The 16,570-nt window shown below is 40.2% G+C and overlaps 1 protein-coding gene across 3 annotated transcripts in view; it reads right to left on the bottom strand.

Annotated features, from left to right (window-relative positions):
- The window catches only part of SUGCT (succinyl-CoA:glutarate-CoA transferase), a 489,378-nt gene that overhangs the window by 277,559 nt on the left and 195,249 nt on the right, over positions 1 to 16,570 (bottom strand). For all 3 annotated transcript variants that reach the window (XM_032793445.2, XM_032793446.2, XM_032793447.2), the window contains 2 exons: positions 8,787 to 8,858; positions 1,879 to 1,976 (listed from right to left, as the gene is read on the bottom strand). In XM_032793445.2, coding sequence (XP_032649336.1) covers positions 1,879 to 1,976; positions 8,787 to 8,858 — 170 coding nt within the window. The remainder of the gene's footprint in view (positions 1 to 1,878; positions 1,977 to 8,786; positions 8,859 to 16,570) is intronic.

Here is a 16,570-nt window from a genome sequence, read left to right as displayed (position 1 = left end):
GGTGCTCCTGGTACCAGCATGGATATAATATCCCAGGCCGCCTGCAGGGTCTCTGGTGTGGAGGGCATCTGAACATCCGGGGAGGCCTGCTCCGAATGGGCCGGGCTACTCCGCTTGACTTGAGTCGGAGGCCTAGAGACCGATGGGGATCGAGGGCTGCCCGACGTGGGTTTAGCCTCTGTCTTGGGTTTACTCCGATGCCGCGGCACTGAAGGGTCACTGCGCACCGACACCATGGTGTCCGGTGCCAACTCAGAGCGGCACACAAGACCCGGGGTCAGCGCCGACTCCACCAGAATAGCTCAGAGCCTAATGTCTCTTTCTCTCTTTGTTAGAGGCTTAAACAACCTGCAAATCTTGCAGCGACCGCTGAGATGGGTTTCCCCAAAACAGTGTAGACAGTCTGTATGCGGATCACTCAGTAGCACAGATCGCCTACAAGTGTTGCATGACTTAAAAACCAGGGCATGGGGCATGTGCCAGGCCGGGCGCGCTAGCTAAATTAATCTAACTGAACAACTAACTAACTACAGGTATCATACACTGAATGAACAAGCAGTTTTGGGGACGAGCTACAGCAAAGATGGAGCAGAAAAGTTCTGAAGCACCTTCACTGGTGGCAAGAAGGAACTGAGGGAGGGGGGAGTGCGCAGCACCCCTTATATCACGCCATGGAGGCACCATTCCACGGGTCGCTGGGGCGCTCCCCTACGGGTACTGCTAGGGGGAAAACTTCCGGTACCAGTGCACGTGGCGAGCACACACATCTACTATGAAATACACATCAGCAATCACTCGAGGAAGAATTAAATATTCTTTAGGATCCCATGAGGGCAAGGTAATTCCACTTCATTACAACTGAAAAAAAAGATAGTTGGTACCAACACATATAGTAACCAAGTGAAGTGGAAAGGAGGTTCTTTAGTGCACAAAATATCTGCTCTGTGAATAATTGAGAATTATAGGCACTGACACATAACCAGCCTTAAAATATCAAAATATTGGTGATACCTTTCCTTGGACCATCGAAAACTCAAGACTTAATGTCTCTGCTATTCACTCCAACAAGTCCTGAGAGTTGTTGAAGTTTTTTGTGTGTTGGGTTATACAGATGGGTAGCCTACGTTCTTATCCAGAACAGAACACAAAGCAAATAGCTGGTCCTGGCAGTCTTCTTCCTCCTATTTTTCATAATCACCATCCTCTCCATCTAAGTACAGGAGGACTCCACAGGCATGAGATCTTAAACATACTGTGATGACCTTCAGGTCTTTTAGAAAATCTGAACTAAAAGGCTGCAGGTCTTCCAGGAACTCTAAGGGAATTGTTCTTAGGAGGGTGACCCTTAGTTGTGTGTCCCACATAGATCAATTAGGTCAATGAGTATGGTGTTTAAAAGCATAAGGAATAAGCCAACGAGATGTCAAGAGAGGCACAGGTTAACTTAATGCAGAAACAGTAGATGAAGATCTCCGAAACTGACGATCCCTTGAACTGAGAGCCCTCAGAACAAACTTCAAACTCCGTTCCTGAAGGCAGCAAATTCAACACCAAGAGCCTTCTGTCCAAGAGTGCCCCTTATCTACAACCGACCAGAAGTGCAAGTGGAAAGCACTGCCTTCTTAAATGAAATCCAGGTCAATGAACCCACACTGTAACTTTAATGTAAAGCTATTACTTTGCTGCTTGCTCACTTACTAGTCCAATACACGAAACACAACATTTTTAAAAGGAGAAAGTTTCTAAATAAATTACGAACAGAAAATACTCCAAAAGATTAAAAGTAGTGGCAAACTTGCAAATGATGAGACAACGTTTTTGTACGTTACCATGTTGATTAATGCACTACGGTAATATTTTCCAGTTTAATAAACTTACCGGGCTGATAATATTTCAATAAGCTCTTTCCTGTTCTGCACTCGGAGTCTGTTAGTTTTATATCTGGAATCTTTACTAACTTCAAGCAGATTCAGGATCTAAATGAACACAAAAATACAGTGAATAAGAAACACATTTAGCAGGTAAATGTAAAGACCATTTGTGCAGTCAAGCAAATTCATAGGTCCCAAGGATACAACAATAAGGACATAAGGCAACTTGCTAAACACCCTTCCTTTTAGTTAACTTTTTAAAAATAAAACAGCCATGAGGAAAAAGAGAAGATATATTACTTACCCAATGTCATCAGCAAGCTGGGGAAGAGATGGGAAAAGAACTGGAAACCTAAATCCCAATCCATCACTCTTTCTATTAACAGTGTCTCTAGGCACTGATATTATACATTCTAGTACATTACAAAGATTGCATGCAACCCTGGTCAAGGTGGGGGAAACAGTAGACAGACAGACAGACACATACACATAGCACTGTAAAAAGAGTCAGTTCCTTGGGACCACGCTACACTGAGTTGTGTCACAGGACCACAATGCTAATTGTATTTGAGAATTCTGGTAGATAGGGGAAATGCTATGTCTAAGTGGACTTTTTTCCATTTCGGTGTTTTGTATTAAAACGGTAGTAAAAAGCAAACATATTTTCCTTTGGGGTGTCATTTTTCTTCATTATTATTTAGTGAAGTATTAATGAAGAAAAAAGATGGTGTAATCTCATAAAAAGGAAACACATATCTTGTAAAAGTAACACCCACCTAACATCTTGGAAACTTAATAATAAGGCACCGACAAAGTGGAATTAGACTGAAAAGGGACTTTTAAAAATGTGGCAACAAGAGTTTAGCAATTTTATAGGAACATTAACAGGACAGAAGAAGACCATATGGGTTATCAAGACCTACAATATCTGTATTAACCTCAGCATTTGTTTGGATAGAAAGATGAATAGATCAATGTTAGTTAATGGGCTGATATGTGTTCCACAAGACAAAATCAAAACAACTCCTGTATCATTATAAAGGGAAAGGGAGAATTCCTAAAAAGAAAAGGATAATATAAATTCTCTCCGTCTTGCTTATAGAGAGAGAGAGAGAGAGAAAATTCTAGTTTGCTGATCCTGGTTCCACTTGGCCATTGCAAGCTAGCACCATCTAAACATGGTAAATATTTTCAAAGATTCCTCATATCTACCACCCTAACAAAACTGATTCTTGGATGGTGATGCTACCTCTAGATCTGGCTTCTAACTTTTAATCTCTGTTAATCTAGATTGGCAGTGACCAAATGTCATTATCATTTGATGACTGTTTAGTTGTGTGTGTGAATCAGGTGTGGTCACAGACCAGCTCTGAGTGAATGACTGTTCATGTGAGTGATAAACACAAGTTCTTGCCGTTATCCTTTTATCTGCAATTCATCCTGTCTTTTGCCATGTCTACACTTTCCGGGAATCGACACTGCTGCGATCGATGCAGCAGGGGTTGATTTAGCGAGTCTAGTGAAGACCTGCTAAATTGACCACAGAGCACTCTCTGATCGACTCCAGTACTCCACCGGAACGAGAAGAGCAAGGTAAGTCGACAGGAGAGCATCTACCGTCGACACAGTGCAGTGTAGACACCACAGTAAGTCGACCTAAGCTACATCAACTCCAGCTACATTATTCACCTAGGCCTTGTCTATACTACCACAGTAAGTAGACCTAAGTTATGCTACTCCAGCTACATGAATAACGTATCGTAGATCAACTTACTGTGGTGTCTACACCATGCTGCATCAATGGGAGATGCTCTCCCTTTGACTTATCTTACTCTTCTCATTCCAGTGGAGTATCGGAGTCGGCCAGAGAATGCTCTGCAGTCAGTTAAGTAGGTCTTCACTAGATCTGCTAAATTGACTCCTGCTGCAGCAATCGCAGCAGTGTCGATCCCTGGTAAGACATGGTCATAGCTGGAGTAGCATAACTTAGGTCAACTTACCCTGGTAGCGTAGACATGGCCTTTGTGTGTCATCCTGCCATTGTTATTTTGTTTATTTCACTGTGATCATTTTACAGTTAAACTGTTCCCCTCACTCCTTAACTTCTCAAGCACACTTGCACTAGAACTGGCCTTCAAAATGCCTAAGAATGGATGTTTTGAGATTATACATTTGGACTATTCATTTCCAAAATGTGTGGATTTTTCTTTTGTTATATACATTAGCCCATTCCTGAAATGTGTCTTTGTTTTAGAATTCACATTTAGATCCAAGTAGCCCCACGTTAGAACACATTTTTTTAAATTGTTGATCAATGTGAAACATGTTGCTTCTGTGCTTGTGTGTGGAAAATAGAAAAGTTTCACAAAAAGTTTTCAGCAATTAATCAAATATCAAAAGATCTAGCTCAACAAATAATTTGTGGGTTTTCTCCTCTTCTTCTTTAAGATTACTTGTCCAAAAGCATATGGTTCAGGCAGAAAGGCTGTAATCATTTACAGCTCTGGGCTGGCTGCTACATCTCTGTAGCGAATGTCTTCACAGGCAACAGCTTCCGTATGTTCCATATTTTTAGCACTGACCCTTCATAATAAGGCTCTTTGATACCAGTTCAAATATTTGAATTAATGTTCTCAGTATTTACAGAGGGTCCCTCTTGCAGCTTAAGTATTTCGAGCCTTCTGGCAATTAAAGTACTCTTAATTTATCACCTCTTCCCTTTCCCTATGTGTTTTAGTTCCACAAGTAACCTTCATCTTAAAGTGAGACAAACCTTTAAGAGTTTTAACAACATTACATCTGGTTTGAAAGTAGGCATTCCTACTGAGCTTCTGGGCATCTTAACCGCTTCAGTCTGTCTCTACAATTATTCTTTAAGAGTAGCAATGTTAGTCCTTCTAAATAAGGATATGAAAACTGATTTGGATGAAAAAGTAATGAGAACTGTTGCTCAAAACTGAACCAACATTTTTTTCCCCTTGTGTACGGAAAATTTTAATTCTTGCACATCTGTGGCAATACAGTACTGTGGAGATACTGAAATGTCTTGCAAAAGCCTATTCTAATAGTATTTAACGCTTTAAGATGGGATATAAAACCAAGATCTGGACCATTTGTTACAACTGAAGTTCTCATGGCACTTTTCATAAAATTAGAATAGTAGTAAGCCTGGTTTTCTGGCTCAGTTCCAACAAGGTAATTTACATGATGTTTATCTAAATTCCTCTTACTCTTTACACTGGTTGAAGTTCTCTTTTTTTGTTTTAATCTTCCTGCATCATTAAACACCTAGAAATGGGTGGATTGATCCTTGTATTGCCCTTACCTATTTTACAGGGCTGTTGTTAGATTTAAGTAATATAGTACAACCGTGATTTTTCAAAGGTCTCAGCAGACTCCAAAACCTTTGAGTAATTGGGATCTTGACTAATTATGGGAGCTGTCTTAGGTTTGAAGTCTGCAGGCTAGAAGCCTATGTTCAGGGTCTCCAGCGCCTCCTGACTCTGAACACAGACTTCAAAGCCTCCTGAACCAGCTCCCGTATTAGAGAAAGCCATGACAACTTACTCAAGGATGGCCAGCTCCACAGCACTTCAATGTATAATTCTTTAACTGCTGACATTTCATAATGACAGAGCTCCCCCACTCTCTTGAGATGCAGAGAGGTCCCCTCAAATGCAGCTCCCTTGTCTGGGACAATGAGACTGAGAGAAGTCCCTGCAGTGGTACTGCTGTCAGTCACTAGAGCTGGACAAAATTTTTCAGCCATATAGTTTATTAATTGAAAAATGCAGTTTAAGATTAATCAAATTATTAGTGAATCCCAGTTGAAATCTGTAAGCAGTTTCAGATGAAAAAAATGATTTTTAGCAGCAGAACATTTCATTTCAACGCCTTTGAAATGACACATATTGACTTTTATTTATTTTTAAAAAAGCAAAATGCTGATTAAGCACAGCCAAAAAACAAAAAAAGACTACAGAAAAAGGAAAAAAGGAAAAAATATATTGCTCCCTACAATTTTTTTTCCAATATTTTGTTTCGGTGGGGAGAAAAAATTCCATTTCAGGTTGACTCAATCAAAAAAATTGAGGGGGAGGGGGATTTTTCAGTTCAGTGACCAAACTGAAAAATCAATTATTCGCTCAGCTCTGTTGGTCACCCTAAACTCTGAAGAGCTGGCTTATTCATGGGGTTTATACACTTTACAGTGATGAAGAGATTACAATACATAGAGACTTGTGTACTGAAAACCTGTGGAGCTGGCCAACCCTGGAGAAGTTGGCCAGCTGTCTGTGACCAGGAGAACAAACCCAAGCAGGAGGAAGCAGCCCACCAGGGAGCAAGGTGTCAGATTCAGCCACAGTTACCTGGAATTCGAGGGAAATAAGACTCAGTTTTTAAGTACAAGGGGTTTTGACTACGTGAATTTCAGATAATTATGACTGCTTTGCACTTCGAGATACTTGGACGCAAGGCACTACAAAAGTGCAAATTATTAGTCCCATATAGTCAAAGCAAAAAAATAATGGACATCTTGTGATGAAGCTTGATCTAATGAGATTGCCAGCCCAAAAAGGTCTTGGTAAGTCTTAGGATAAGTATCCAAGCTTTTGGATTCACATTCAAATTAAACATGGAGAGGTTCAGAAAGCACTAATTTAAAATTGATTAAATTGGTAATATACTTTATGTTTGTGTGGTCATTTATAGTAGGAATGGGGAAACTTGTTGAGCCTAATTTCTAACCCATTTAAACATCATAGGTTCAGAAGTTTGACTTCAACCCAGATGTTACTGGTTTTGCATTCTGCTTATAAAAGACTCAAAAAGAGCAATGAACAAGCAATGACAAAAACACATTCAAAAAGAAGTAAAGAGAGTGAGCAAAATGACAAACAAATAAGGAGACTGTGAATAAGGGGGAAGGAACACTAGCCAAAATCAGGAAAACATGGTTAAAGAATATTTAGATAAATTAGATGTATTCAAGTCAGCTGGACCTGAATGAAATTCACCCTAGGGTACTTGAGGGTGAAGCAGTCTCAGAACCATTAGTGATTATCTCCAAGAATTCACAGAGGATGGGTGAGATCCCAGAAGACTGAAGAAGGGAAAACATAATACCTAAAGGGTATTTTAAAAGGGACCAAAGAGAACCCAGGGAATTATAATCAGTCAGCGTAAATTCAATACCTGGAAAGATAACTGAACATATTATCAAACAATCAATCTGTAAGCACTTAGAGCAGTTGTGAGCAACCTGTGGCCTGTGGGCCGCATGGGGCCCGTCAGTGTAAGCTGACTGCGGGCCACGAGACATTTTGCGGACGTTGACCGTCAGCACGCATGGCCCCAGCAGCTAGCCATTCCCGGAGGGTCAATATCTGCAAAATGTCTTGTCGCCTGCAGTCAGCTTGCCCGTGGGCTGCCAGTTGCCCACCACTGACTTAGAGGATAACAGGGTGATAGGTAATAGCCAACAAGGATTTCTCAAGAACAAATCATGCCAAACCAAGCTAATTTTCTTTCTTTGACAGGATTACTGTCCAGTGATATACATTGATTGTAGTAAGGCTTTTGATATAGTCCCATGTGACTTTCTCACAAACAAAGAAAAGGTGGAATCCCCGCTACTGGAGGTTTTTAGGAACAGGATAGACAAACAACTGTCAGCAATCGTCTAGGTATATTTCATCCTGCCTAAATATGGGGAATGGACTAGATGATTTCCTGAGGACCCATCTAGCCCTACAATTCTATTATTCTAAAGGAGCAGAGGGGAGAAAAGAGAAAAATTATAATGAAAAACCAAACAGTCTCTATACCACTTATAATCCACCATTTGTGCCAGCTAGATTTTAGTCATGTTTTTCTGTCTTTAACACTGTGCCATGGCACAAACTACTCTCTAGATAAAATAACCTTGCTTTCTTTTATTTTTTTCAAATTTATTTATTGGGGACAGGGAGTGGGCGGAACTGTGTTTAAAGACAGATAAAAGGTTTGAGATCTCAAAAGTTAATCTAAGATTCTCCTGGGAACTTTCAATAGAAACAGGAAGTAGAAAATGGGTGTATTTTTCTTAGACCCAGATTCAGTGAGGTATACGAGCACGTGCATAACTTTAAACACACGAGTAGTCCCACTGAAGTCACATGCTTAAAATTAGTTAGGGAAATGCTGAACTACCTTGCTGAACTGGGCTCACAGTCCTGTAAAGGGTGACAATGCCCCTTTTTCAATGTTTGTTGGCTTCCCACACAAACTAAATTGTGTTCCAAAGGAATCTGCACTATTCTATCAGTTCAATGCCATAAGATTCCCCCATCTCTAGCTGAAAATTCCCACCTGTAGCATATCTATGGCTGTGTCATTCAACCCATGCTTAATACAACTTGTCTGGGCTTCGCTCTTCAAAAAGGGCCCAAGTGTGTGACTCAGGGCTTGTCTACACTGGTGCTTTACAGCACTGCAACTTTCTCGCTCAGGGGTGTGAAAAAACACACCCCAAGCGCATCAGCGCTCCCAGTGCTGGTAGCTATTTCCCGCGTGAAGGTGGTCTGCCAGAGCTATGCTGTGATTACACAAGTCATGTTAAAGCACTGCTGCTAGTGAAGACGTGTCCTTATATGATGCTCACTACCCACAAGGCTCGGAGTATTTTTGGTCAATTTAGACCTCTCCAAACCTTATGGCCTGATTTTCAAATGTGTGTAGCACCCACAACTCCCACTGACATCACCTGGAGCTATTGGGTCCTGAGCATCCCTGAAAATCATGCTATTAATCCACTATCACCATGTTCACAACATGCAACATTTAAAAAAAGTTAATGCTATTTGCTTTTCTTTACAGAGCTGAAAGACTAATGTAATGCAAATACCTCATATTGTCAATCTTAAACATCATTACCTTGCACACAGTGACAAATTGCTGATCATTCCCAGCTCCCACCACCAGGTAGCCATCTTTAGTTTTGAAAGCCTACAAAAACAAACAGAGATGTCAAATTATGACTAAAATATACTGCATGAGACTATCTTTCAAGTTCTGGCCCTGTAATGAATTTCCAAAGGTTTTTCTCAAGTGAAGCATTATGTTCAAATTCAATTTACGGTTTTATAAAAGCAGTTCAAAGTGAGAAAAAAAATCAGTAATTTAAAGTTCCTTTGATTTTTCCCATTCTGGCAAGTCTTCTTTTAAAGGCTGACAATGCAAACAGATTTATTTTACCTGCTACTCCTCTCCTTAGTACAAAGACATGTAACTTGGCTTTAAGCCGTTTGAGTTATATCTATGATTTGTGTAAGTATGTGGAAAAGCCTTTTTCACAATGGATATAACCTCTATGCAGACGACTAGCACAAACTTGGGGCTTAAATGGTACATAGGCCTTCTGCTGGTTCTATGCACAGGGGCAAATTTCACTGTATGTTCTCAGGGAGCAATTTTCTTATGCAACATTAAGGTCTGGTCTACAGAGTTTTTATACCAGTATAATTATTTTAGTTGGAAGAGTGATTTTTTTTAAACCAAAATAGTTAAATCAGTACAACCCCTAGTGCAGATTGAGTTATACAGGTGCCGTATACTGGTATAGCTTATTCCCTTCCACACAGAGGAACCAGTTATAGAAGCATAAGGCTCTTTTATACCACAGTAACTGCATCCACTCTCCAGGTTGTTTAGCACTTTAACTATAACAGTATAGTTAAAGTGCTATAATTTTTCTGTGTAGACAAAGCCTAATCTGCTGAGACACAAGAGACTAAGCTACACTTAGAACAACACTTGCTTACTGTCTCTATAAAATGCACTTCCTAGCAGAAAGAATTATACAGGTCAAAGAGAAAAGTATGAAAGCAATTTTCCAGTTGGATAATTAGCCACTTGCCTGTAAGATTCTCACTTAGAAAATGAGGGCCAAATCCTGTAGGCTTACTCAGTCACAAGCATTCAAAACTCCTGTTGATTTGGTCCTAAACTAATAAAAATATACAGGCATGTAGAATACATATAACTGTTTTTACTGTGTTTTCAGATTGAGATACAGGCAATGAACACAGAGATACTTTGGGAAGAAGAACATAGAAAAGAATTATGCAAGGCTAAAGAGTTCCTTAACATTTATTATGTGAACATTTATTTATGCAGATTTTAGTCTAAAAGAAACACTACAGCAGTTATCGAGGACTAACCTAGCAATATTTAACCACTTTTTTGCATACAAAAAAGTATCAATAATTAAGATTCTGACTTTTCTAGCAGTAATTGTGTTAATACTACTGTCATGATAAAAAAAATTATCTTCAGCAACAGGATGAGTCTATTTTAATAATCTCTCAGTCCAAATAGCAATATTTTTTCATTGATGCTATATACTCTAAAACTAGCCACATACACATTACAAAGTTAATGTTTAATTTCTATGTGCTCTTTTGCGTGTATAGAACCCAGTCATTTTTTATTTATATGATCCCGTGGTATTTCTCTATTAATGCAAATTACAAAGTCTCCTACAAACCTTCATGCTTTGCAATTTCTAATCCTGAGGTCTCTACTAGTGCCACCATTATTAGATACAGAATAAGTACATACACACAGAAAGAACTTTTCTCATTAAAAAAAGGTACACATTGCATGAAAGACGACACAACAGCAATAAATACATATTCCAAAATATTCTCAAAATCAGCATTATGGCTTAAAACAAAGAGTTCGGTACTTATTAGCAATTACCTCTGAGGCACATGCAATCTCTGTAAGAATTGCAGTCACATGACAAGCCACACAGCAGTATTAAACATGCATTCATAACGGTAAGCTGCCAAAACGGTGGAAGTCACTCAAAATTTAAGGGGGTCCGGTCATTAGCATTTATGCTTCAGTGGCTTTGTGGTATGTGTGGGAAAACTGATCATTCTTAATTGCATTGTATATTTAAAAAGCAAAAACAACAGTCATGTCATCCTTACTCAACAAAAATAGCATCATCATAAATGCAGCAGTGTCTTTTTGCATGAAGCTTACTCAACTTCCTTCAGCAGCTATTTCTGAGCGTCCCATTACAAAATAGCTGATTATTTGCCAGTAGTTGTTGCTGATAAAGCAGAAACTTTCAAATGTTATTAGCACAGCATTGATGCCAACATTTAAGAATGATAACAATGGTTTTATTCATCGCTCATAATTGTACACACACCACAGGTTACCGCAGGTTATTGTCTGGTCACAGAAAGCTTTACTATAGTATTATTCAAAGGAGATTCAGGGCAAAGTGCAAACAGACTTTAATGAGATTTTGTTTTGATAAACTGCTGTCTATCACATCGAATCATTTCAAATTAGTGCAATAAAAGGCATTTTCACACAAGGCAAAAGTCTTTTTTCCTCCCCTATTTTTGGAAGAATTAAGGCTTATGATAGGATGTGACACAAAATACATGCAAACTGCTACTGTAGGTGTCCTGAACTCTGGGGTATATAGTAGGAAAGACAAAAAGCACAAAATTACTAAAATATAGACAAGAAAATTATTTCACAGCTTATTCATGGAATCAATAGAGATGGAAAATGGGACATCCCAAGGCATGGTTTCTCTGCACTATCTGAAAGGTTTCTGTGTAGACAATCTGCCAGGAAGAAGATTGTATGTTCAATGAGATAGTTACAGAGCACATTTAACCAACACGTATAAGTTAAAGGCCAAATCCTAAAGAGTAATGTGCATATATCTACAATTCTCATTGACTTAAATTACAGGTACTCATGCAACCACTCGGCACCATTCAGAATTTGGCCCTAAAAGCTGGTTTATGCTAGAAATATTTACTATACCAAAAAATAAAATCAAATAAATATAACCACATATAAACACGTAATACACTTTGTATCCATGCATGAGATATTTCAAATGGTTTACAAGAATGCTCCAAACTGCTGGGTAAACTATATGTTCAGGATTGAATACCAGTTCAGTCTGAACCATTTGTGCCTAAATCATGTTAGTGACGGTATGGGTGCAGACTTGCTGATAAGTTCTAGTCAGAACTAACTTGTCCTTCCACTACTGTCTTCCAGTGAACTTTCATTTAACTTATCAGTTACTTGTGAGGAATTTAACCAAAGAACATGTCTATCTAATGTATCTAAGTCTCCTGTGTTTATTGTCCCCTTCATACATTTCAACCAAATGATGTACAGCAACAGTCACATATAAGTAAAATATCTTTGCAAATGTTTCATATCGGGTGTTGGCTTCTACAAACAAATCTGTTGGGCTAAAGGAACCAAAAGATATTAACTATTACTAGAGAGGGACAAGATGGTTGAAATAAAAGAAAAACTGACCCAACTTTTAATCAATACTTTAACTGCGCCCAAAACACAGAGGTCAAAGTGGTTAGTTAGCTATTGTGGTGGTGGTGGTGCTGATTGTTTTCATTCCTGTGGAGCTCTGTAGCTCTTGCAAAAAAATAGTTTTGTTTGGATGGAGAAGTAACAATATACTGTGAGAATGGGTGTGCTTTCATTGCTCTTTTTAAGGTATTTCAACACAATTTCTAGACCAAAACAGTTAAGGTAAGTTTAGATAAACATCTAATTTTTGCATGCTTTCCTGAACCAAACCACCAAAACTCTTGGTGATTGACCATTATTAACTACTACTTGTTTGTACCTTTCACTTTTTAAGACAGAGATACCTACATGAATGTATTGGGATTTTTAAACGCTTTTATGAAATTATTAGTTACTATTACTAAGTATAAAGTTCTTACAAAGGAAAGCACTTAACTACATGCTTCAATCTGTCCCTATTCAGGACAATACTTAAGTACATATTTAAGTCCCATTGACTATAAATGATTGATGGAGACGCAGCCACAGATGCAGGAGTATCTTAGTCCTCTGATGGCCCTAAAATCAGGAACAAAGCCTTGAAGTGACACTGAAAGCAGATCAGGAGATAGATGAAGGAAAGGAGGATGGGGCAGACAGACATTACTGCAGCCTATCCTGTTGCACCAGCTGGGTTCATAGCAGTGCTTCCACAGTCAACAGCGAGTACAGTAAATCAGAGTAATCTAGTCTAGAGATGAGAAACACGTGCATCACTGTGGTCAAAATCTTCATCTGCGACGAAGGGGCAAGGTTCCTAGCAAGATGAAAGTGGAAGAAAGATATTTAGTTGCTATCTGGTTGCTTAGGGTTAATAAGTCCAAATAAGACCACAAGGCTTTGCACTAAACAGACAAACAGGGAAAGACCCCCTTGATGGAAGGAAAGGACAGTATCCCAAATCCCAAACAGATCCTCAATAGGTCTTCCCTTTCTGACCTACACTACTTGCCCAGGATAAGTCTGAGCCAGCCAGTATTAATTATTTGTGTTACAGTAACACCTACAGGCCCAAATTAAAATCCTGGCTTCATCGTGCTAGGTACAGTCCCTGCCTTAAACTATGGCTACATTAGAGAGTTTGCAGCTGCGCCGCTGTAAGCTTTGGAGAGTAGCCGCTCTATGCTGATGGGAGAGAGCTCTCCCGTCAACTTAATTAATCCACCCCCAATGAGCAGTGGCAGCTATTTTGGCAGGAGAAACTCTCCCGCTGACATAGCTCTGTCCACACCGGCACTTAGGTCAGTGTAATTTATGTTGCTTAGGGGGCTGGCTTATTCACACCCTGAGACACATAAATTATACTGGCATAAGTGGTCGCGTAGACATAGCCTCAGTAAGAGGTAGTTGCTGTGTGCATGAATGTGCAGCACTTGACTGGTGCAAATGGGTATGCTCACAAATTTTGTAATTTTGGAGGATCCTTTGAGAATCTAGTTTCTAGTGATTTGGATCATGGAAAAACTATCATTTTGCCTTTAATTTATCGCTGAAGCTGTCTTAACTGCAGTTTTAAGTTACCATTGTGGTATTTCAGCCAAAGCAGCATAGGTCATGTAAGGACTAGTGCTCTCTAGTCACAGTGCTACGTAAAGGTGATTAACAAGAAGGTGATGTATTCAGAAGTTGGCTGATCTATGTAGGAGAACTTTTCAGCTGCCAGCCAAAAGGAACTACAGTGTGTGTTCTTTTTCCTCTCCCTCTCCCTCTAACTTAATTTCCAAAAGTTATTACAGAGCAGAAGTTTCTCAGTCTCACTTCAGACAATAATTGATCCAGAACTACGGTAACTCTTCAAAATGGGGTAAATCTGCCACATCTTTTCCACACCTTTACACATTTCTTTGAATGAAAGCTTCAACTATACTTCAGCATCAAGGCGCTCCCTTCTTTCTCTCTAATGGAAAGTGCACCCCTCTTGCTACTAAGTGATACCTAATTACACTGTAACAAGTGGGAATGAGACCAAGAAATCTGGTTAATGGTAGTTCTGAGCAATATGTATAAATCATAGGGACCACACAGTTTGAAACTATTTGCCTACATTATGCTCTCTTCTAGTAAAAGCAAACAGTCAAAATAAAAAATGTAAATTTCACAGACTTGAGCAATGTATGCTGAATGGCCTCACTTAGCAGACTAAAGCAGGGCATTCAGCATATAAACAAAGAACTTACCTTTTTCCTCTTTAGATTTCTTTAAATGTACCACTTGGCTCCCACTCCACTGCCATATCCCAGCATGAACTATAGTGTCACATCACAGCTACCAGGATAGTTTCCTGGACTAAGCATGGCACTGAGAATCAGGAGGCCTTACTCGCTGAGAATCAGATCCAATTGCTGTGTAGCCATTGGCAAGCAACTCAGGCCCACCTTTTTGTAAGTGTAAGCAGAGCCAGGATGAGCTCTACCCTGACACCTGGTGGTGAATTATGGGGAGTGTGGAAAGGAATTTCAGGTATTTGCATTGGCACACCCACCTCACCTAGCATAGCCCACGGCAGCCTGGGATGGTTATTTTGACAGCTCTGGGATCCCCAATTTCTTTGTTATGGGCCGGAAGAATAAAGTGGTTGTTACCCTGATTATTGTGAATGAGGAACTATGAGACTGCTTTTATGACAGAAATGACTCAACCTCAATTAAGTAGCACTTGCTAGACAAGGGACATGGTTCCACAAAACCAGTGAATTGAGAGAGCGTTGCGGGAGTGGTTGTGTGTACCTGATGGTATGAGCCCCTTCTGAGGGCCTGGAAACACCAATTGCACATCCTTCTCTCTCTCACCTGTTAAAGAATAGAGCTAATTTTGATTCCATTTAGGAGTCCATCTAAAGGCTGCTGAGCTGAATTCATGTTGGGCTAGTTGGTTGCACCCAGCACTAGGGCTCCCCTACTACGAGCTGAAATTGCTAAGAGTTGAAATTACTAAAGAGCTGGAATTATTAAGCTGAGAGCACTGAGTGCTGTGCTAACTAGTGGGGGAGCCTGAAGATCTATCGCTAAGTGGCTGGCAGAGCGGAGCAGTTTGCAGCATGTTGGAGCAGCCCATGGAACAGTGAGTGGAGTGGAGCGGTTTGCGGGGACGGCTGGAGTGGTTGGTGGGTTGGCTGGAGGAGCAGCACAGCTGGTGTAGTGGAGCTGGTCATCGTTAAGGCTGCAGCAGAACTCCATGGAGAGGCGGAGCAGCTGGCCTTGGCGCACGTAAGGTGCCCCTTACCACTCTGTGTAGACCCCACCACCCTGTGTGGGCCTCCCCCCCATTTCCACCCAGGCTGAGGGTGGTAAAACTCTGCAGATAAACTTTTGAACTCTGGGGTGGCACTAACCAGAGATTTTTGGGTTGTTGGACTTTGGGGTGATTGGACTTAAGACCTTAAGGGGGAAAGGACATTGCCAAACATACTTGGAGGTGGGTTTTTTGCTTATGGTTTGTGTTATAATCCTGTTTGTGGTGTTTCTCCAATGTGATGCCGCATTGTTTCCCTCCTTCATTAAAAGGATTTTGCTACACTCAGACTCCATGCTTGCGAGAGGGGAAATATTGCCTCCTAGAGACGCCCGGGGGGGGGATGGTATGTAAGTGTCCCAGGTCACTCGGTGGGGGCTCGAGCTGGTTATGCATTGTGTTATTGAAACAGAACCCCTGGATACTGAACCCAGCCCTTGTTGCTGCCAACTCAGACGGGCAGAAGGGTTACATAAGAGTGCACCAATTTTGTGGGCCTCAATCTTTGCGCATCCAGCTTTAAACACCTGTTTATCAGGAGTCAGTAACTACCACAATTCCAAGTAAAGTCAGAGGGAACTACAGTGCTCAGAACCTGTGAAAATCAGGTCCTACATTTCCACCTACAGTATATTCTGCAAAATACACGATTTTATAAAACTAAGATCCTTTTAAATACTAGGTTTGATTCACATTTTGCCGCAGGCTTCCTACCGCCCTGCACCACTGTCACATTTGTCTCTATTTTTAGACATGCACAATTTGGAGAAAGAAACTTAAAATCAATCTATCCCTTTTTTGTAACATATATTAGTCAAGTTTTAACAGTAATAAAGACTGCATGTGACATGACAGTTGGTGTACACAAGTGTCAATGTCTTATCCTATGAGGATATAGCTATAGATATTACAAAACAACTATACACTCAGGTGGATGGATCACTTGTATTCAGAATTACAGCACATGTGCTAAGAACAAGAAGAAAAAAGAGAGGGGAACCACTGATTTCAAGCACCCGATCAAGTTGCTCAATCAAAGCCTCTTTTAATGTTTCTTTCTGTTTCTA

The sequence above is a fragment of the Chelonoidis abingdonii genome, chromosome 2, assembly GCF_003597395.2.
Source record: "Chelonoidis abingdonii isolate Lonesome George chromosome 2, CheloAbing_2.0, whole genome shotgun sequence".
Classification (NCBI taxonomy): domain Eukaryota; kingdom Metazoa; phylum Chordata; order Testudines; family Testudinidae; genus Chelonoidis; species Chelonoidis abingdonii.
Note: the sequence above shows the minus strand (reverse complement) of the source record. Positions and strands in the feature narration are given on the sequence as shown.